General features: G+C 47.5%; 1 protein-coding gene across 1 annotated transcript in view; it reads left to right on the top strand.

The window, feature by feature from the left end:
* The first annotated feature begins 1,650 nt into the window (after nt 1-1,650).
* The window catches only part of ZSWIM9 (zinc finger SWIM-type containing 9), a 36,092-nt gene continuing 15,740 nt past the window's right edge, over nt 1,651-22,002 (top strand). The window contains exons 1-3 of the mRNA XM_066606200.1: nt 1,651-1,731; nt 6,792-6,883; nt 8,408-9,474. Coding sequence (XP_066462297.1) covers nt 8,488-9,474 — 987 coding nt within the window. The 5' untranslated portion in view covers nt 1,651-1,731; nt 6,792-6,883; nt 8,408-8,487. The remainder of the gene's footprint in view (nt 1,732-6,791; nt 6,884-8,407; nt 9,475-22,002) is intronic.

The following is a 22,002-nucleotide window of genomic DNA, read 5'->3' as shown; positions in this document are numbered from 1 at the left end:
ACAGGTGTTACTTGCCTTGTCATTTACTTTATGTTGGGTGATTGGTAGGAGGATACTATTTATTGTGGGTTTGATGTAATGGAGCATTAGCTTGATAAAGACCCGAGCACAGGGTCGATACGTGGCTGCTTGCTTCCTCATGTCTCAATAAAGAAGAGGATTTTAATGAATGCTGCCTGGTTCCTCCTTTCCATATTGATGACCAACGGTGGACCCGGGGAGTCGGGACCTTAACTGGGCCATTGCATAGTGCCTTGCACCAGCGGTGTGGCTGAAGCTTTGGAGTGCTGCTGTGTTTGTTTTTTTTCTTCTTGTCGCTCATCTCTAGCGTTTATAACACGTGCCAAATGACGCCAACTAAAGGACATTGTTCCGTCACACTTGCGTATATTTATTGCGTATCTTACACGCGTTAAAAAACAAACCCCGCGTGTTCTATTTTTCCGCTATTGTTCTCTACGGGCGCACACGGAATTACTTTGCGCATTTGTGGTGTTTTTTATGCATGTTGCTAGGAGACATGAGAAGGAAGTAGTAGCAGAAGCCGCAGGAGCCTCCCGGGACCCCCGAGCCCTCGTCTGCGGATATTGGGGGCCATTATATACCACAGCGACTTCTGATATGGGCAGATGCTCTGGTGTATCGGGCGTGGCTGCGCAAAAGTGGAAAACGACAGCCGAGTCGAGAGCGTCATCCTCTAGTGCAGACGCGGTTCTAAGCGCTCCGCGGACAACTCTCATGAATTAAAGAACGCACAATAAATGGCGCCGTGCGATCGTGTGAGCGCTGGAGGGGTGTTTCCGGGTTGGGCGACTTCTGACATCAGTCCGGCTTGTATTCTATTTTGCGTGCATAAAATACGCAGTACAAACGTGCGCAAAAACACATAAATACACGGCAATATGCAGGGAAAACGCTGCGACTTTTACGCCTCGGCCGCTCTCACATCGGCAGTTTTTTTTCACTGTTTGGCGCGGCGTTTCAAACGCTGCACTAAACGCTGCAAAACGCCTCGATTTTTCAATTGGGCTTCTCAGATGAGCTTCGAGCGCGCCGATTCCAATGCTACGAGTGTCACTTTTTCCCCTCTCGGCGGCGTAGTCACCTGCGCAAAACATCTTTACGTACTGCAATCTTTTTATTGGGTGATTTAGTGCATGACATGTACGCAAGAACACCGAAAACAGGGCAAACTGCGCGGGATTTTGTGCGCGTAAACAACGCGTTTAACGTGAGGCCCCGCTAAAATAAATATTTAGTGTATTCTATAAGTGGCCTAACGGACATAAAATAGACGCGTGCAATGTGCTGCGTATTTACGCCCTCGGTTAGCGTTAAGTGGCCCCTCCTATACGTATTACTGGCTGTATATGCAAGCCACAGCTCAGCGCCAGCTCCATTATACGGGTCCCTATATTAGCGCTTCTTTAGCGCCTTGACCCACATATGAGCGCCATCAAGATGGCCGCCGCCGCGCTCCTCGCCTCGCACACTCGGAGACGCCTCAGCGCTCGGATCTCACGCACACTGTAACCTCTAGTAACCAGCAATACGAGCACCACGTGACAACATCTCCATAGCCGCCCGTTCATTGGTCGGCACTTTTCATCCGCTAGAGGCTCCTCCTCCGGTCGGTTGCTGTAAGGAAGGTTTTTTTCTCCTCTTTACGTCATTTACCGGAAGCCGCTCATGACTATAGGGAAGTTCCCAGCGCACCGGGAAGCGCCTGCAGTAAGTGACCGCGTGTTCTCGGGGCTTTGTAAGAGACTCCCAGAAGGGAGGCGGTGGGGAGTGCAGCACGGCGGCCGGGGGTTACTGGTCCCGGCGACGAGGCGCTGCCGGCCGTCCCGCCGCTCGCTTTACGGTAGCAGGCCACCGAGCGCTACGGGGCAGAGGACGAGCTCAGAGTCCCCGGGGATCCTGGAGGGAGAGCAATGAGTTTTATGGAACCGGACGAGACTCGGAGCAGCCAATCATAAGGCAGCTTCTATCGCTGCAGGGGCCTCTGGGGGTCCGGTTACCATGGCAATTGCCCCACTTCTCATTTGCACCAGTAGTGATAATGGCTGTTCGCTCCTGCGTCGCGTTCTGCCGTTAACGGATCCGTATAACGGAGCGGGACGCACCGAAGTTGAACAGATGGTAAAGTTGGTGGGTTTTTTTCTTCGATTTATTTGGTGGATCTTCGCAGAAATTCAACAAAAAACGGAAAACTTCCTCTTGTTTCTTCTGTTTGGCCCCCGTTACTAGCGGCGGCGTCACGCGGTCCTCCCGAGCGTTCTGATACGTCTGACGGATCCGTTGAGCGCAAGTCGTTCGCTTCGTTTTCCACTGGCTACAGAATGAACGGAGGAAGGAAAGTTTCCGGTTTTGTTCGGTTTCTGTTATTTTGGCCGGAGGAATCGTGCAGCGGTCAGCGCTGGGCGTTCCCGTAAGGCTCCGGCGCAGATCCGCCACGAAAAACCCAACACGAGTTGTGCTTGTCGGCCGGTAATCGCCACCGATCAGGATTATCGTCAGCGGGGCGCTCAGCGCAGTTTGGTTCAGTCAGGAGGCGGATCCGCCCATCCAGGGATTCCGTTTTCCTGCTCCCGTAACGGTCGCCGCAGCGCAGATGTGACCGCTGAGAATAACGGAAGCGAACGGACGCAAAACGGCTATTTGGAAAACGCGTCAAAGTGAAACGGAAAATATGGGAACCGTTCATTCAGCTTTTCTGGTACCCAAAACGGAATCGCGAGATAGAAATTGTAGAAAAGCGTAGCGCGAGCGAGAGCGGCCCCGAATCCGCATGCCCTCTGCGTCAGTTTTGGTTTTTAACCCCTTAGTGACGCGGCTGCTTTGGCTAGAAGGACACGGCGTGATTCTTCTCCGCTCTTCAAGAGCCGTAACTTTATGTATTGTAGAACTTTTTTATAACTTTTTTTTTTTTCCTCCGACCCAAAAAAAAAACAAAAAACAATTTCTGTCAATGTTTTTGTTTTCTTTTACAGCGTTAATCATGCGGCACGAGGGCGTATTCACACGAGCGTGATATCGGCGTATTACGCCCGTCGGTACGTGGTGAATGGAGTCGGTGGAAGCGCAGGGATTTTCATCGATCCGTTCACATTAGCGTATATACACCGTGTGTGAAAGATGGCGGCACGCTCTATTTTGCTCCTCCAGCGCCATTGTTCTCTGTGGTTCGCATGTTTAGCGCAGTCTGTTCGCGATACATTTACAATGGAATAAAAAAAGAAACCAATCCCCGCGTGCGTGAGTTATCGTTGCCGCACGCGGTGATGGACTGCTCCCGCGGCGGTGAAACACCCCGACATCCACACAGTGTTCTGCGCGGCGCCCGTGGGAATGTAAATGACATAAGTTTATTATTTAAATTGCTTTCGGGGGCGTGTTTTTTGCACAACGAGCCGCTGTTTTTATTGGTACAGTTTTTTTTTTTGTTTTTTTTTTTAAATATGATGATTTTTATCACTCTTATGGCATTTTTTCAGGGAGGCAAAATAAGCAGAAAAACATTTTTTCATTTTTTTTTTCTTTTAATATCATGAACATATATCTTTTTACACAGTCCGCGCTGCGTCGGTGTGCGCAACTTATTGTACAAGTCATTACGGATGTGATGATACCAAATTTTTGTTTTTGTTATTTTAAACAGAGGGAAAAGTACGCGAAATTTTTCTTATTACTATTTTTTTACGTTTTTTTTTTTTTTTTGTGTCCTGGTAGGGAACTTGGGCCTATGATCGCTATGATACACTGCAGTGCATTATTGTTAATAATGATCATAGGCCATGGCAACCCATCGGCCCTCCACAATTACATGCCAGAGGGCAGATGGACGCGGTGGGAGTGCCCATCCTCTGTGACCCCCTTTACATCCTGCAATCAACACTAAGGCCTCATGTCCACAGGGGAAATCAGGCCCGTCGCGGATTCTTCATGTAGAATCCGTAGCGGGTCCCTCCTGCCCCGCGGACATGAGGCCTAAAATAAGAATAAACTCACCTCTCCAGACGCTGCGGTTCTTTCTTCCTTCCCGGCCGGAACTTCTTACTTCGGGCCGGCGGATGTGCTCGGCACGCCGGCAGCGTGCCGCGCACATTCGCCGGACCGAAGAAAGGAGATCGGGCCAGGAAGGAAGGGAGACCAATAGCGTCCAGGACAGGTGAGTTTAATTCTGGTACGGGTCTCCCGCGGATCCGGGCGGCTTCCATAGTCTTCAATAGAAGCCTGCGTGAGCCGTCCCCGCGGGAGACCCGCACTAAAATGGAGCATGGTCCACATTTTTTCCCGCACGCGGATCCGCGCCTGCAGGGAAAAATTACATCCGCAGATATTTAACTACCTGCGGGTGTCCAATGCATCTCTATGGGGCGCGGGAAAACCGCTGCGGATTTTAAATAACAATTATCCCGTGGACATGAGGCCTTAAAGCCTCGTGTCCGCGGCGCCAGCAGGGATTTCATGCAGATTTCTGCAGCGAATCGTCTTAAAATTGATTTTCTTTTTTTCCCTTGCGGGGGATTGCGGATTATTTCCGCGTGGATTTACATGGATGCACTACAGATCATCCACACGAAAAAAAATCCACAACCCCGCCTCCCGGCCTTTTTCCCCCTTTTGAGACTACATTCACACGAGTGCAAAATTTGCGCGTTGCGAGACGCACAAAGGTCACATGAATATGAACGCCATTCTTTTGATGTAGTCATACGCAGGAGCGATGCTGCGAGGTACAAAAAAATTGCTGCATGTCCTATTTTTTTTCTGCGTTCGTTGGAACTCAATGCCCCTTGTTTTCAGCGGGACAGTAAAACGCACCCCGGGCCGCCCGCTGTGATGGTTTCCACTGAAATTAAAGGAAAACGCCTGCCGATCCTCTGAGGTGCGTGTAACACTGACAGCGGTAAGCAGTTCCCTTTGTCAGCCATCGGACCTCCAGGATGTGATCACGGCGTCCTGACGGGTTGCCATGGCACCTGGAGGCCTGAAGATGGGCCTCATAGACCAATATAATACACTGCAATACTGAAATACTGCAGGATATTATACCAGCAATCAAACATGGTGACATTCAAGTCCTGTGGTGAGATAAAGGGGGGGAAAAAGTTATGAATCTGGTATTGCCGTGTTCGTAGTGACTCATGGCCTAAGGTTGGTACGTTATTTAACTAATGTGGTGCATGCCATAAAAAAATAATTTAAAAACCCCAAAACATGTCAAAGAGCTAAGTTTGTATTTCTTGCCTCACAAACAAATGGAACAGAAAGCGATCAAAAAGTGACCCGACTCCCCGAATAGTACAATAACACTTCAATTTATCCCACAAAAAAAATAAAATAAAAATTTCTGATGTTTGTCAGAAAAAAAAATGCTGCGGATCTTTGAATGCAACAATACAAAAAAAAAAATCTTTTTTTTTTAAATTTAATTATGAAAATGGAATAAAAAAAAGACTAAAGTGTTTTATATATTTCCAAAAATGGGTAAACGAAGACTGGAGGTCGCCCGGAAAGCACAAACTTCGTAGCCATCCGTCAATGGAAGAATGAAAAAAGCTGCGGCTCCTCGATGCGACGGCGCAAAAACATCCTCAAAAAGAAAAGTATTCAGTGTCCAAAAATAGCAAAACCTAAGGGCGCATTCAGACGACCGTATATCGGCCGGGTATTCACACCCCGGACGATATACCGCGTCCCTCTCTGCAGGGGGAGGAGGCTGGAAGAGCCGGGAGCAGTGCTCTGAGCTCCCGCCCCCTCTCTGCCCCTCGACACTATTTGCAATAAAAGGGGGTGGGACTGGGGCGGAGCTAAGTTCCAGGACTTAGCTCTGCCCCCTCCCATTGCAAATAGTGCTGAGTGGGTGGGAGCTCAGGGCACTGCTCCCAGCTCTTCAGCCTCCTCCCCCTGCAGAGAGGGACACCGTTTATTGGCTGAGCGTGAAAACCCAGCTGATACACAGTTGTCTGAATGCACCCTAAAACTGTATAAACTTACTGCTGTGAATGTCATCCTGTTATTTATTCTGCATTCTGAACGCCGTAAAAAAAAGGTGGATTCCCCACAAAAAAATTTATAAGTTACGCGGTACATTTTATACCCAAAAACGATGCTATTAAGAATACAATTTGTCTTGAGCAAAAAACAAGCCCTCGTCCGGCCGTCAATGGGAAATTAAAAAGTTACGGCTCTGGGAGCGCAACGCCGAAAAGAAATGAAGAATTTGATGGACGTTAGGGCCTAAAATGGGCCCGCCGCTAAGGGGTTAACCCGGTGGGTAGGCGTGCGGCCCGTCACTCGGGGGTTAACCCGATGGGGGCGCACGGCCATACACTTCTGTACACTTTCCATTGACTAAGGTTTTTTTTTACCTATGATTCCATACGGTTCTGTGGGGTCAGACCAGCGCGCCGCGCTTCACTCTTCTATCCCACGAGCATTAGATGCACTTTTGACCAATTATTAACAATTTGGTACGTTTTTAATATATATTTTATTTTTTGGCAAAACCTAACCGTTTGTCGGATGGTAACACTGAGCAGCCCGGTAATCCATGCAGCGCACCTCACATGGAGCGGTGGTCACGCATGCACACTGCTGCTCGATTCATCTGGGACATTGGAGGGTGCTGTTCTTAGGAGCTCTGGGGGTCCCAGCAGCCGGACCCCCATCAATCAGGTCAAAGCTTTTAGGAAGTGCAGTTCCACTCTAAGGTTTTGGTTTTTTTAATTTGACCCCCTAAACGCTCCCAGGACCTCACGCTGCGTCTGAATTGTATCTTGCAGGCTTTGCGTCGTCCACCGATGGACCCTCCCCTCACGGTGAAGATGTGACTCATGTCAGGTGACCTGTCGGACATCTCAAGCTTCTATCCTGGGTGCGTAGAGAGTAAAGTGTCGCTTTCATGAGAAGTAGAAATGATGCCTGGACATTAAAATATCAAATATTCCATTAAAATAATTAAACAAGCAAGTAATGACTCAGAATCCTCAGCTGCTCGTCTGTTAAGGCCCATTTACACGCAAAGATAATCTTTCAAAGGATTGGAAGTTTTAGCGATCCTTTTGCATAAAGTGTTAATGGACGCTGATGGCCATTAACACTTTATCATCTTCATTTACATGTAGAAGGGCCTCCAGGAGCTGTTTGCAGAGCCCAGCATGTGATTAATCACACGCACATCTGCATCACTCTCGTCGCAGCCGGCGGCAGAGTACAATGTTATCTTCCACCTTCCCGCGGAGATAACGGCCTGTGGTCTGCTGACTGGTAAAGGTGTTTGCTTCATCTTCAGTAGCTGACCCATGGATTTTAAGTTCACCATAAAATCGTTGTGCAAAGGAAAAGTACCCGATGCCCACGCTTACATGTAACAATCATCGATCAAATTTGTCCCGCTGCGCCTGCGTCTATTAGCAATCATCACTCCTGTGTAAAAGCACAGGAACAATTATCCCTGGGAAGATTTGTTGGACATCTGCGCCCAACAGCTCATCTCTTGTAAAAGGACCCTTAGTTTAATAATTGTCTGACACTTCCTCTTCTGTAGAAAGAACTTCTCAGCCCTCATCTCATTATCATCACAGGCAGGATTACACTGAGAGGAGACACCTATATGTAGATAAACACAGGACCCATCATTCACAACAGGTGATGTCACAGCTCACCTCCTCCCCTCCCTGCACACTGACCTCAAAGCCTAATAATAGTCTGACACTTCCTCTTCTGTAGAGGACACTTCTTAGCCGTCATCTCATTATCATCACGGGCAGGATTACACTCAGAGGTGATGCCTATATATAGATTGCACAGCTTCCGCCATTCACAATAGGGGATGTCATAGCTCACCTCCTCACCCTCCCTGCACACTGACCTCAAAGCCTAATAATAGTCTGACACTTCCTGTTCTGTAGAGGAAACTTCTCAGCCATCATCTCATTATCATCACAGGCAGGATTACACTGAGAGGTAGGTGACACCTATTTGTAGATAACCTACATTATTCACAATAGGTGATGGTCACAACTCACCTCCTCCCCCTCCCTGCAAAGTTCATAGAGCATGCGCGCAACACTCTCCCATAGAAGTCATAAGGTTCCCTCCTGTGATTCGTTTTGCGTGAAAATCAGATGTTGCTTCAATAGGAAAATTTTTTAAATTGCCGCCCACTGGCCCGTAGATGCGACTGCAATGCAGTTATTAACTTGCCCATAGCAAGTTAAAAATCGGCGAAGGCTGGCACAAAATGCCAAAAAGTTGCAAATATTTTCTCAAATCTCCATTTGCCCAGATATTTGCAACTTTTTGTACAGCAGCAGCTGTCGTAAAACCCTTTCTGAACGTCCTCTGTAGTTTCGCCCGCGAGCGCTAATCTTTGCCCTCTTTGTTTCGTCTTTTTCAGGTCGCCTCTTATTTATATGGTGGCATTTACAAAAGATACAATAAAGGACATATTACCCCAAACCGCTGGAATTACCAAATATGGCTTTCAGACCGGAGACGAAGAAAGCCCGGGCGCTGAGTCTGGCAGGCATCGCCCAAATCTCCAACGACATCTCCAGGAAGTTTTTAGACCGCAGCGATTTGTCGCGGCTTTTAAGAATCGCTTCTAATTTTATCAAAGAACACACCCAAGTGCTGGTGGAGCTGGACAGCTTCTTCGTCCACGACCCGAGCGCCAAAATCAAGCTGGTGTTTGTGGAGGACAGCGTTTTAGTGAAGAACATTTTTATTATCTCCTCATCTATGCAAGAGCTGGCGGAAAAATACCCCGAGAGTCTTTACATCGACTTCTTAAGTAACATCGGCCCCGGGCTGAACCTGTACACCGTCGCCTGTGAAGACGACTCGGGGTGGAAGGCGTGCGCCTGGTGCCTCTCGAAAACCAACAACCAAGACACGTTAAGGTTCCTCGTCGTTTCCGTTTTGCAGAGTATTCCGAGAATGAAAGCGCAGATCAAATCCATCGTGGTCCACCCCGAGATCTCGGACTCCCTGGACCTCAGCTCGCTGCTGCCCAACACCACCGTCCGCCACTGTATGCTGTTGATTCTGAAAGTCTTAGAACAGAAGACGGCTCACCTCCAAGTGGAATCGCAGGCCCACATCAAGTCCATCTTACAGACCATGGTTCACGCTCGCTCCCTCAAAGTCTACAACCGCCAACTCAATGAGCTGAAGGCGTCGAGCCCCGCGGAGTTTTACCAATATTATATAGATACGTGGCATCCGACACGGAAGGTCTGGTGCACCAAAGACAGCAAACGGATAAGAACAGAGAAATCCATACACGCTTTTGTCGCATCTCTCCATTACACGCTGTCTTCGAAAATGGGCATTTTGCCGTCTCTCTATCAGTGTTTACGGGTCATCCTCCGCCAAACCCACGAGCTCCAAAGTGTTCCTGACGACTTGGTTGACGTGGACTCTCAGCCTGTCTGCGATTCGCCCTCCAATCCAGAGGAACAGGTATGATCACATGGTTCGTAGTGTCATTAATGGGCCGCGCTAATTAGACTTGAAAGCAAAACGTTCTGAGCTGCTGATATACGAACGATTATCGTTCAAACGGGCAAAAGTTACCGATAATCATCTGTAGAATCGCCCGCTTTTCGGTCATTTTATGCAGACAGATAATAGTCGTTGGCTCGTTCACCAAATACCGATCTCTCGGTTCTTCTTATTCACTATACAGTGAATGGGAATGAATGAATGAATTCTTGTTTGAACGAGCCGATGATGTTCACTATATAGACAGGCGAGAATCGGAGTGCAGTAAAAGCGGCCATGATGTACCTTCCTGTGTAAACGGACGACACGTGCGAACGCTGCCGTGGTTTGCTCGTTGAAACGATAATTTGGTGTAAGCAAACCCCGAGGGCGTCTCACACGAATGGATTCTAATCCGTAATCGTCGTCCGCGCAGACTTTCCATGGCAAAATGCAGGCATTGGAAGGCACGTAGTTTTCATTTTTCCTTCAGCCCTGTGGATACGAATTGCGTATTCCGCGAACGTAAAAAAAATGGCAGTGAATGAACATTGCGTTTGGGCTGCGGGTACCCATGTCATTGCTTAGCGACGGCACGGGAAATACAAAGTGGGAAAAACTACTGCACGTGACCGCCAGCGAGCCGCCGCAGTCATTCGCAATACAGTTATAGAAGGTACGCAGGGTCACCGGCCGGGCTCACAGCTGGACTCTGCTGCAAGCCTCCCTCATGTGGAATCCGACCCGTTCATGTAAGCCCGGCCTAAAAAGTTTTTGCAGCATGTATATCTCCAGCTGACAGTAGGGGGCGATTACTGAAGATATGAAAGACCTCCGTAAGCTGGCCGGTAAATGGCAGCTATTCATGATCTAACTGCAGGATAGGTCATCAATAGTAGATCAGTGGGAATCCACTGCTCAGGATCCCCACCGATCAGCTGATTGAAGAGGCCGCGGCGCTCACGTGACAACACTTTCATTGGTCACATGGCCTGATAGCAGCTCGGTCCCACTCAAGGGAATAGGATTGAGCTGCAATAACAGGCACAGCCAATATACAATGTATGGCACTGTGCCTGGTATGGGCTGAAGTGACTGCAACAGACCCCACTGCATCAGCTATTGCTGACCTTTTCTGATGATTGGTACTAAACTATTGATAACCTAAAACCCCTTTAACCCCTTCAGTGGCACAACCAGAAATTTTTCCGGGACGAGCTCCACTGCCCATAGTGAAATAGCCCAGCAGATTTCCGGGCTATGTTTCACTATGGGACCTGTAGAACACAATGCCATAGGCTGTGGCAGTGTGCTCTGCCTGCACAGACCCACAGAGAACAGTGCAGGACTTTAAAAAAAGAAGCAGGAAGATAAAACCGATGGGCCGGCAACTTCTTGCTTCTTTTTTTAAACTTCTGCACTGCTTGCAGTTGCCGCGGAGACCATAGGCTTGATGCTTCCCTGGCAGGGAGAGCTTGTGATCGGCTGTCGGAGGATAGCCGGGCACCAGCTCTTACAGCAGAGAATGGAGAAAACCTGTCACCATCGGACCCCCGCAATGTGATCAGGGGGTCCTGATGGGTCTCTGTGGAAGTCAAGAATTTTAAAAAAGTTAAAAAAAAGTTAAAAAAATAAAAGCCCCAAAACCTCACCTTTCTCCCTTTACTTTGAAAAAAATGTAAAACAAAATTACACATGTGGTATCCCTGCGTCTAATGACCCAGCAAGGGAAGATAATACATTACTTAACCCCTTAATGACGCGGCCCCTTTTTTCTTTCTTTTTTTTTTTCCTTTTCGTGTTTTTTTTTTTTTCCCCCCTTTTAAAAAATTCTAACTCCTCTATTTATCCATCGACGTCGCTGTATGAGGGCTTGTTTTTTGCAGGACGAGTTGCATTTTTTAATAATGCTATTTACTGTACCATATAACGTACTGAAAAACTTTTACAAAATTGTAAGTGGAGTAAAATGAAAAAAAAACAAAAAAAACCCCCACACACATTCCGCCATCTTTCAGTGCGTCTTGTTTCTGCGGCGCACAAACTGCAACAAAAATGACATAACTTTATTCTACGGCTCGGTACAATAACTGCGATACCAAACAAGTTTTTTTTTTTTGTTTTTTGTTTATTTTCTGTACTACTTGTATTTTTTTTCAAAGACCTTTAATTTTTTTAAGTCTTTTCTGCTGCATCTTCTGCTTGCAGTAACTTTTTATTTTTCTGTAGCGAGGGCTCATTTTTTGCGGAATGTCCTGTAGTTTGTTAGTACTAATTCAGAATACATAAGACTTATTAATCACTTTTTATTGCATTTTTTTTTTTGTGGGAGACAGGGTGATTGAAAAAGTGCATTTCTGGCGTCCTTTGTTTTTTTTTTTCGGACGACGTTCACTGTGTGGGGTAAATAATGCGGAACTTTGATAGATCGACTTTTATGATGCGGCGATACCAAATATGTATTTTTATTTTAGGATTTAATTTTTTTATTATAGAGATGGCAAAAGGGGGGATTTAAACTTTTATGACTTTTTTTCCCTACAATTAATAAATCCTTATTGACCTTATTTTTACTCATTTATTTATTTTATGCCCCCCCCCCCCCGGAGACCACAACTATTGATGCTTTGATCGCTCCTGCAGTATGACGTAATGCTGTACGATTGCAGTTACTGCCCGCGGGTGCCGGCTGTAATAAACAGCTGACGCCCTCGCTGTATGAAGAGAGGTCATGCCACGATCTCTTCATACATACCCCGACGCTGCAGGATGTAAATGTATGTCCTGGAGCGGGAAGAGGTCAATCTGCAGGGTGCGCAGCATGGGGAAAAAAATGTAGAATGTGGCAAAAATATCACCATATAGAAAATGATCAAAATTCTGTACAGATCAATAGATGGTACTAATGAAAGTACAACTCATCCCGCAAATAAAAACCCTTTCACAGCTCCGTTGATAAAAAATTTTAAATGCTAGGAGTCTTTGAATGGAAAAATAGATAAATGAAGACTGGAGTTAATCCCGCAATAAACACGGCCATCTAGAGCGCTGGCAATGTACAAAAATAGCAAAACATAAAAACCTGTATAAACTCGGTATCGGTGGAATCGTGTGACCTTATCACACTATTTATTCTGCACGCTGAACGCCGCAAAAAGGAAATAGAAAAAAACAAATGGCAGAATAAATTCCCCCCCCCCCCCCCCCAATCTCCCTACAAATGTTTTTACAAAAGTTATGCAATACATTATACATACCCAAAAATGATGCCATCAAAAAGTACAACTTGTCCCGCAAAAAACAAGCCCTCATACGGCCTGGTCAATAGACAAATGATAAAGTTATGGCTCTGGGAACGCAACTGCAAAATTAGTTGAAATTAAATGATTAGACCATTTAAAGAACCTACCCTGGTGGGTCTGATAGGGGGGTAAGAAACCGCCACTGAAGGGGTTAAAGAACCTGCCCTGGTGGGTCTGACAGGGGAGTAAGAAACCGCCACTGAAGGGGTTAAAGAACCTGCCATGGTGGGTCTGACAGGGGAGTAAGAAACCGCCACTGAAGGGGTTAAAGGGCTTTCCAGCTGCTCGACACATTCTCAAAAGGAAGCTGCCAAAGCAAACTATTAATCCCTTCGACTGCTGTGTACATTAACCCCTTAACGACCAGCCCATAGTTTTTTTACGTCCTGCCCAAGTGGGCTTTATTCTCCGAGGACGTAAAAACACGTCTCCTGCAGAGAATAAAGCCCCGTTTGCTCTGGACGTGACAGCTCCATGCTGTCGGTGCCCACAGGTAGCCGACAGCATGGAGCTGTCATCCCGGGCTGCGGGCAGTCCCCCCCCCCCCCCGGCATTGCGATCGGCGCTATCCATTGGATAGCGCCGATCGCAAAAAAGTAAATAAAAGTGCCTTAAAAGTTAAAGATTCAGCTGCCCTGATGGATCGGATCCATCAGGGCAGCTGAAAATACTCACCCAGGTTCCCTGATGTCTGCCGCGGAGAAAGGGTCCTCCGGGACCCGGCGCGGCTCTTCTGCGCATGCGCGCCAGACGAATGACAACACACGCGTGCGCAGAAGAATGGGAACCCCGGGGAGTTTAAAATCTCCTGGTTCCCAGCTCCTGAAGGTAGCCGGGAACCAGCAGATGTCCCCGGGGACCGCGGCGATCGCGAAAAAGTTTTTAAAAAAAAGTAAAAATCAGCTTAATTTCACCTCCCCTCATGGATCGGATCCATGTGGGGAGGTGAAAATACTCACCCCCAGTCCTCAGCGGCGTCCCAGTCTTCCGGGACCTGAGTCCCCTTCTGCGCATGCGTGCCCGATGATTGACATCAGGCGCGTGCACAGAGAGGCTCAGGACCCAGGAAATTTAAAATCCCTCTGCTCCTGGCTGTGTAGCCTGGAGCAGAGGGATGTCACTGGGGACATGATCACTGTTATCTAATGGATAGCAGTGATCATTTAAAGGGGTTGTCCCGAGAAAGCAAGTGGGGTAAGCACTTCTGTATGGCCCTATTAATGCACTTTGTAATATACATCGTGCATTAAATATTGGCCATACAGAAGTTATACACTTACCCCCTCCGGTGCTGGCGTCCCCGTCTCCATGGTGCCGTCTAATTTCAGCGTCTAATCTCCCGATTAGACGCGCTTGCGCAGAAGGGTCTTCTCCCTTCTCTTGTGTCTCGGCACGAGCGGAGTTCTGGCTCCGCCCCCTTCTACGCATCATCGCGTAGCTCCGCCCCATCACGTGTGCCGATTCCAGCCAATCAGGAGGCTGGAATCGGCAATGGACCGCACAGAGCCCACGGTGCACCATGGGAGAAGACCCTCGGTGCATCGTGGGTGAAGATCCCGGCGGCCATCTTGCTAAGGTAAGGAAGAAGTCGCCGCAGCGCGGGGATTCGGGTAAGTACTAAACGTTTTTTTTTTTTAACACATGCATTGGGTTTGTCTCGCGCCGAACGGGGGGGCCTATTGAATAAAAAAAAAACCCGTTTCGGCGCGGGACAACCCCTTTAAAGTAAAAAAAGTGTAAAAAAAAGTAATTAAAAAAAAAGTTAAAGTATAAAAAAAACCTTTAAAACGCTTACATTTCATCTCCTTTCAGGGATCACATCCGTGAGGGAGGATGAAATTACGTACCTAAGGCCCCCGGATTTATCCACGGACCTTACCACAGCTTCTGCGCACACGGCCGTCGCCAAAGCGGCAGACGCATGCGCAAAAGCCGTGGATTGCCAGGATAACTTAAAATCTCCCTGCTCTTGGCTACAAAACTTAGCCGAGAGCCTGGAGATTTCACAGGGGGCCACGGTGAGCGGTTCCTGATCACGTGTTCGCCGTCATCCAATGGATAATGGCGATCATGTAAAAGTTTAAAAAAAAAAGTTAGTTTCATCTCCCCTCACTGATGCGATCGGTGAGAGGAGATGAAACTTTTTACCGGAGGCCTCCGTATTTGCACCCCGACGCGATCCTCATCCGTGAACCTTCCCGGATTCTGCACATGTGACCGACAGCAAAACACCGGACACATGCGCAGGAGTCGGGGAGCCCAGGAAACTTAAAATCTCCTTGCTCCCAGCGACCAACGGTCACCGAGAGCCTAGAGCAGTGACGAGTGGCCTTGTTGAGTGGTCTCCGGTCACGTAATAAAAAGGTAACAATCTACCATTGGCCGGTCTCACATGACCGGATAGGAATTACGGATTCCGCATGCGTCTGATCCGCGGTAATACACAGATCAATCGCATTGGATTACACAATTCCGCTCACATTAGCGGGTCGGAATTGCGTAATCCACTCGCAGAAAAGAGAACGCAGCAGGTTCTATTTTACCGCGGCTATCCGCAGCATAGAGCCCATTGTGCTCCACGGTCGCGGATATACCCGCAGCCCATACGCAACTACGTTGTATACGGGCTGCGGGTACCCGCGTCATCGCTAAGCGACGGTGCGGAAAATACAAACAAAAAAAAGTACTGCGCATGACCGCCTGTGTGAGTACGCAGTTATGCGCAGTACATTACGCAGCCGTACGCAGGGTCACAGCCGGGCTCACAGCTGGAATCCGCTGCAGGCTTCTGCAAGCGGATTCCACCTACGGCTGCGTGAGCCCGGCGTTATTCAGACCGCTACCTGTAATACGCAATTTACAAGAGGCCCCGCGAACGTTCGCCTTCCTGCAGTTCCAGGAGCAGCTTGTTGAGCGCCTTCTGTGTGAGACCGCCGCACCTGAGCAAGCTTATGGAGACTCACAGAGCGCCACTTTTTACACCCCATACCCGCCGCTGAGGTCACAAAATACCCCCAGCGAGAGAGGAGGGGGGCGGATACCCTGTTTTCTTGCCCCATGTACCCATCCCAACCAGCCTCCGTAATCACCCCTGTCTTCGGACATAGAACGCAGTTTATATTATTACTTTTATCTAATATTTAGGGAATGCCAAAAAAATAGGGATATAGGGATGGCGGCGGGGGGGGAGGGGGGGGATTATTTTTAGGAAGTCAATTTTTTTTTTCCGTATAAGTGGGCAATGGGGCCTGGAATTTATTCAGTTGTGCCCTGAAATCCAGCGGGCATTCCCTCCATTATGGGCCTAGCCATGTGTCCTGTAAGTAGTTTAGGGCCACAAGGGGTATGTTTCTGAATACGGAACAAACAGGGGTACCCATTTTGGGGTGAACGTCTTCTTTCCTATGTACTCTGTACAAAAAAAACAGTTTTTAAATTGACAAAATTGCCAAAAAAATGAAAATCATAATTTTTTCCTTCTGCTTTGCTTAGATTCAGTCAAATACTGTGGGGTCAAAATACGCAATACACCTCTAGATGAATTTGTTAAGGGGTCTAGTTTTCAAAATGGGGTCATTTGTGGGGGTTCTTTTTCGTTTTGGCCGCTCAATGGCTCAACAAGTGACCAATGGGGCCTTGAATTTATTCAGTTGTGCCCTGAAATCCAACGGGTGCTCCTTCCATTATGGGCCTAGCCATGTGTCCTGTAAGTAGATTAGGGCCACAATGGGTATGTCTCTAAACACGAGACAAACGGGGGGATCCATTTTGGGGTGAACGTCTTAATTCCTATGTACACTGTACAAAAAAAACAGTTTTTAAATTGACACAATTGCCAAAAAAATGAAAATCATTATTTTTTCCTTCTGCTTGGCTTAGATTTGTTCAAAAACTGTGAAGTCAAAAAAGTCATCGTACACCTAGATAAATTCGTTAAGGGGTCTACTTTTCTCCATCGTTTTGGTCACTCAATGGCTCTACAAGTGGGCAATGGGGACTAAATTTCCTTCAAGCAAAATTTCTGTTGCGAAAGCCACCGGTTGCTCCTTTCATTTTGGGCCCCATTGTGCATCCAGACATAATACTAGGGCCACAGTGGGTATGTTTCTGAGCACGGGACAAACAGGGGGATCCATTCTGGGGTGCAAATCCTCATTTTCATGTGTATCATAGAAAAAAGTCCTGTCTTTAAAATGACATATTTGCAAAAATATGAAATTTTAGTTTTTCTCTTCTAAATTGCATTGACTCCTAAAAAAAACTGTGGGGTTAAAATACTCATGACCCCCCTCAGTGAATACCTTAAGGGGTGTAGTTTTTAAAATGGGGTGACTTGTGGGGGTATCTATCATTCTGACTCCTATGAGCCTTTCCAATCTTGGCTTGATGTAGGAAAACAAAGTGTTCCTCAAAATGCTGAAAAGTAATGTTACATTTGTACGTCTCCTAAATGGTTAAAAAAAAACGAAGGTTTTTCCAATGTGCGCCCAAAATAAAGTAAACGGGTGGAAATATAAATCAGCAAAAATTTCTATATTATGTTTGCACATATTTAAAGGGGTTGTCCCGCGCCGAAACGGGTTTTTTTTTTTTCAACCCCCCGCCCCCCCGTTCGGCGCGAGACAACCCCGATGCAGGGACGTACAGAAAGCTTACCGGAGCGCTTACCTTAATCCCCGCGCTCCGGTGACTTCTATACTTACCTGTGAAGATGGCCGCCGGGATCCTCTTCCTCCGTGGACCGCAGCTCTTCTGTGCGGTCCATTGCCGATTCCAGCCTCCTGATTGGCTGGAATCGGCACGTGACGGGGCGGAGCTACACGGAGCCTGCATTCTGCACGAGCGGCTCCATTGAAGAGAGCAGAAGACCAGGACTGCGCAAGCGCGGCTAATTTGGCCATCGGAGGGCGAAAATTAGTCGGCTCCATGGAGACGAGGACGCCAGCAACGGAGCAGGTAAGTATAAAACTTTTTATAACTTCTGTATGGCTCATATTTAATGCACAATGTATATTACAAAGTGCATTATTATGGCCATACAGAAGTGTATAGACCCACTTGCTGCCGCGGGACAACCCCTTTAAGATATTGCAGTTGGAAATGTGAAAAAATGACGATTATTTCAAAATTTTCCCAATTTTGGCGCTTTTAATAAATAAACACAAATTCTATCGGTCTATTTTTTCCACCTAAATGAAGTACAACATGTGGCGATAAAACAATGTCAGAATCGCTTGGATATGCAAAACCTTTCTGGTGTTTTTCCATGCTAAAGTGACACATGTCAGATTTGCAAAATTTGGCCTGGTCATTAAGGTGCAAACAGGCTTGGTCACTAAGGGGTTAAGGGGTAGTGTGATGGGGGTGATATGTTAGCTAAACAGCTCTGCCCTCATGTGGAGGCATTATGTAACTACATGCTATGTCCCAGGCTCACTTATCACCATAGCATCTACAGGGTGGGCCGCGGAAAAGTAGCCCGGCACCGCACTCTCATGAAAGCTGTTTTTTAAAAAAATCTTTGTTGCCCATAGCAACCAATCACAGCGCAACTTTCTTTTCACCTGCGCTGTGATTGGTTGCTATGATTTTTTTAAAAATTTTTTTAGACCGCTTCCAGAAGAGTGCAGTGCTGATATGTAGTAGTCCCATTCTGACCGTACTAGGACGGGCTTTCTAGCAGTATGCTGCAAGTATCCGATGGATGTGGGTTCTGCTTTTGGGGCGTATCTCTAGGACGGACGTCTCTCTGGATGCGCTGCGCCATTTCCAACACTCATTCATTTCTATGGAAGTTATGGAAACTCTGTAGCTTAACCAGTTACATAATGGTGGCCCGGTGGGTGAGGCTTACAGACGAACGTTGGGATGGCGACTCTCAGAAAGGCGTCTTCTGTGTTTAACCCTGCGTTTTCAGCGCAGCGCTAAATGCTGTCAACCACTACCGTTGATTTCAATGGGGCTTCTCAGACAAGCGTTAAAACGCTACGTTTTCCAAACGCCGTCTGTTCTATTTCCACGCGTTTCTGCGTCTTAAAACGCAATGCTTTGCCCATTGAAACGAATGGGGTGCGTTTTTAGCGCCGCTGAAAACATGGTAGTATGTGGTTACCGCGTTTTTGACCGCGTTCTCAGCTGCGTTTTTTCAGTTCTGGGTATTATCCGCTTTCTTGGCTGCTTTTATAACTGTTCTGTCAAAAACGCATGTAAAGCCAGCGTTTTGACAAGCGCATGTGTGAGGGGGGCCTGCGGCTGCATTTTGGTGGAGATCACCCTTTCAATTGAAATCCCATTCTTCAGCCCGGTGTTGGCCGCCTCCGGCCTCACTGACTGCTGTCCCCCTCCGCGGCCGCTTCCCACCCGATCCCCCTAGATGTGTGGAGGGATTCGCCTCCAGATAGTGATGGGGGGTGTTGGGCGTTGTTAGTATATTGGCGTCCGTTTGGATAATACCCGTAGGGTATCGTAGCTTCATCCCTCAGGTATGTCTAATTATCTGCACAGGCGCTGGTTGAGCTGCGGCTCGGAGCTCTGCTAGTGTTTATTATTTATAGACAAATGAGACCTAACGATCCGTCTGGCGGTCCGATCGCTGATGGACAACATGGGGAACGTTTTTGTCAGCGACTCATTTTGAATGCTTACATTTATTGATCCTCTATCTATAATCCCGTATGGTAACGCCTCAACAACTAGACTTTAGACGGGTCAAATCCAGTTCTGTCTGGAGAATGTTCCTCTTCTTTTGCTTTTACAAGTTTTAAGCAATATTGCAATAATCTGAAGGAACAACATATAATAATCTTTATTTGTATAGCGCCAACATATTCCGCAGCGCTTACATAGACGGGGGATACAGAAAGACAAAAGTACAAACATTACAGAACCACGGTTACATAGTAATCAGCTGATGGGAACAGTAGGGGTGCGGGTCCGGCTCCAACGAGCTTACATACTACAAGTAATGGGGTGATACAGAAGGTAAAGGGGCTGGAGATGTGCACGGTATGGCGGGGTGGTGATGTGCACGGTATGGCGGGGTGGAGATGTGCACGGTGTGGGGAGGTGGAGAGTGAGGGATTTTATACACATAGACAATGGTCCTACATTTAGCTGTGTGACGGCAAAATCGTTATGACTGCTGGAGCGGTTTATGATGGCTAGCAGGGATTGCAGTCAGTAGGTCAGGGAGCATGTTATCAGGCGGAGTACAGAGCGGTTTATGATGGCTAGCAGGGATTGCAGTCAGTAGGTCAGGGAGCATGTTATCAGGCGGAGTACAGAGGGGTTTGTTTAGGGAATGCAGTATTCCTCCCTAAAGAGGTGCATTTTTAGAGCACGCCTGAAGTTCTGCGAGTCCTGGATTGCTCGGGTATCATTTGGTAGTGCGTTCCAGAGGACCGGTGCTGCTCTGGAGAAGTCTTGGAGGTGGGAATGAGAAGTTCGAATGAAAGGGGTGCGCAGTCTGGTCTCGTTAGCAGAGCAAATGGCGCGGGCTGGGTGATGGGTTGAGATGAGGGAGGCAATGTAGGGGGGCGCTGCACTGTGGAGGGCTTTGTGGATGAAGGTGGTGAGTTTGAATTGAATTCTGTATCTGACGGGCAGCCAGTGCAGTGAGCGGCACAGGGCAGAGGCGTCCGAGTAGCGGCTGGACAGGAAGATGAGCCTGGCTGCTGCATTCAGGATGGATTGGAGAGGGTAGAGTCTGGTGCAGGGGAGGCCGATCAGCAACGAGTTGCAATAATCAAGGCGGGAGTGGATGAGGGCAACAAGTGTTTTTAGTGTGTATGCAGTGTGAAAAGAGCGGATTCTTGCAATGTTCTTGAGGTGCAGCTGACATGTTCGGGCCAGAGATTGGATGTAGGGGGGCGAAGAAGAGATCGGAGTCAAATATGACCCCCAAGGCAGCGGACATGCTGGGAGTTATGGTGCGACACACTAAGATGAAGATGTCAGGATGAGGTTGGTTAGTAGAGGGTGGAAACACCAGGAGGTCAGTTTTAGAGAGTACCAGTAGGTCAGTCCGATATACTGCGGGCGCCACATTAAGTGCTGTTCCTACGAGCTCGGAGGCCGCACATCGTGACGCTTATTGTAAATTCACACAGCTTTTTATAGGACAAATAGGTCAAACAGGCGAAGGGGGTTACAAAGCCAAATAGCGGTACTTCACACATTTGGTTCAAACTGGTTTCCTTTTTGAAGTGTAATAAGTCTCAGTTTCTATGGACTCTTCTCTTCTCCACTTGTAGAGACACAAAACTGGAATCCCTTTGTTTTATCTGGTCTTGTGGAGACGCATTGTCCTTCTTGGGTCATAAAACCTCATTAACCTCGTGTTACCCTGCAGAATATCCTCTGCAGATGATTCTGCCTGCTGACACTGCCGAAATTGGACTGAAATACAAAACTAAAGGCCTACAAGATAGAATTTCCATCATAAGAGGAAGGCAAAAAACCCCAATGAGTTGAAGCCAATTTTCCCCATTTAAGGGAAAAATTTGCATTCCAACTCCAATCTGGCAATTAGAATAATCCCGGATCACCGACCCTCCGGAAATCATTAATGATTAATTATAATATTGTATCGCTCGAGAAAGCCGTCCGGGCCCCTCTTATACTCGGTTATCGAATTTGTCATCACCACGTCCTCAGACAGAGCTCCTTCGTCTCACTGCTCTTACAGTTAAGAACCCCCTTCTATGTAGTGTAGTAACCTTCGTTCCTCCAGACGTAGAGGGCGCCCCCTTGTATAATAGATGATGGGAGAGATCTCTGTATTGACCCCTGATATATCTATATATAGTTATTTGGTCGCTCCTCAGCCGTCTTTTTCTAAACGAAATAATTCGACCCCTCTGGGTATTGTAGTCCGCCCATTCCATTTATTACTTTAGTTACCCACTGAAGCACTGATATGTCCTTCTCGAGTACCGGTACCCTAAACTGTCCACAGTATTCCATGTGTGGTCTGACCAGCTGCCTGGCACTGGTTGCTCCAGTTAAATAAACCCCCCAAGTCCTTCTCCATGTCGGTGTCCCCAGTGGTTTCCCATTTACTTAGTAATGGTGACATGTATTTCCTCTGCACATGTGCAGAACCTACATTTATCAGTGTTAGACCCTCATTTGCCACTTTTCTGTCCCCAACTTATCCAGATCATCTTGCAATCTCCTTACGTTCTTTCTTGTGTTACTATCTCTA

The sequence above is a fragment of the Eleutherodactylus coqui genome, chromosome 6 (genome assembly GCF_035609145.1).
Source record: "Eleutherodactylus coqui strain aEleCoq1 chromosome 6, aEleCoq1.hap1, whole genome shotgun sequence".
NCBI classification, from domain to species: Eukaryota; Metazoa; Chordata; class Amphibia; order Anura; family Eleutherodactylidae; genus Eleutherodactylus; species Eleutherodactylus coqui.
Note: the sequence above shows the minus strand (reverse complement) of the source record. Positions and strands in the feature narration are given on the sequence as shown.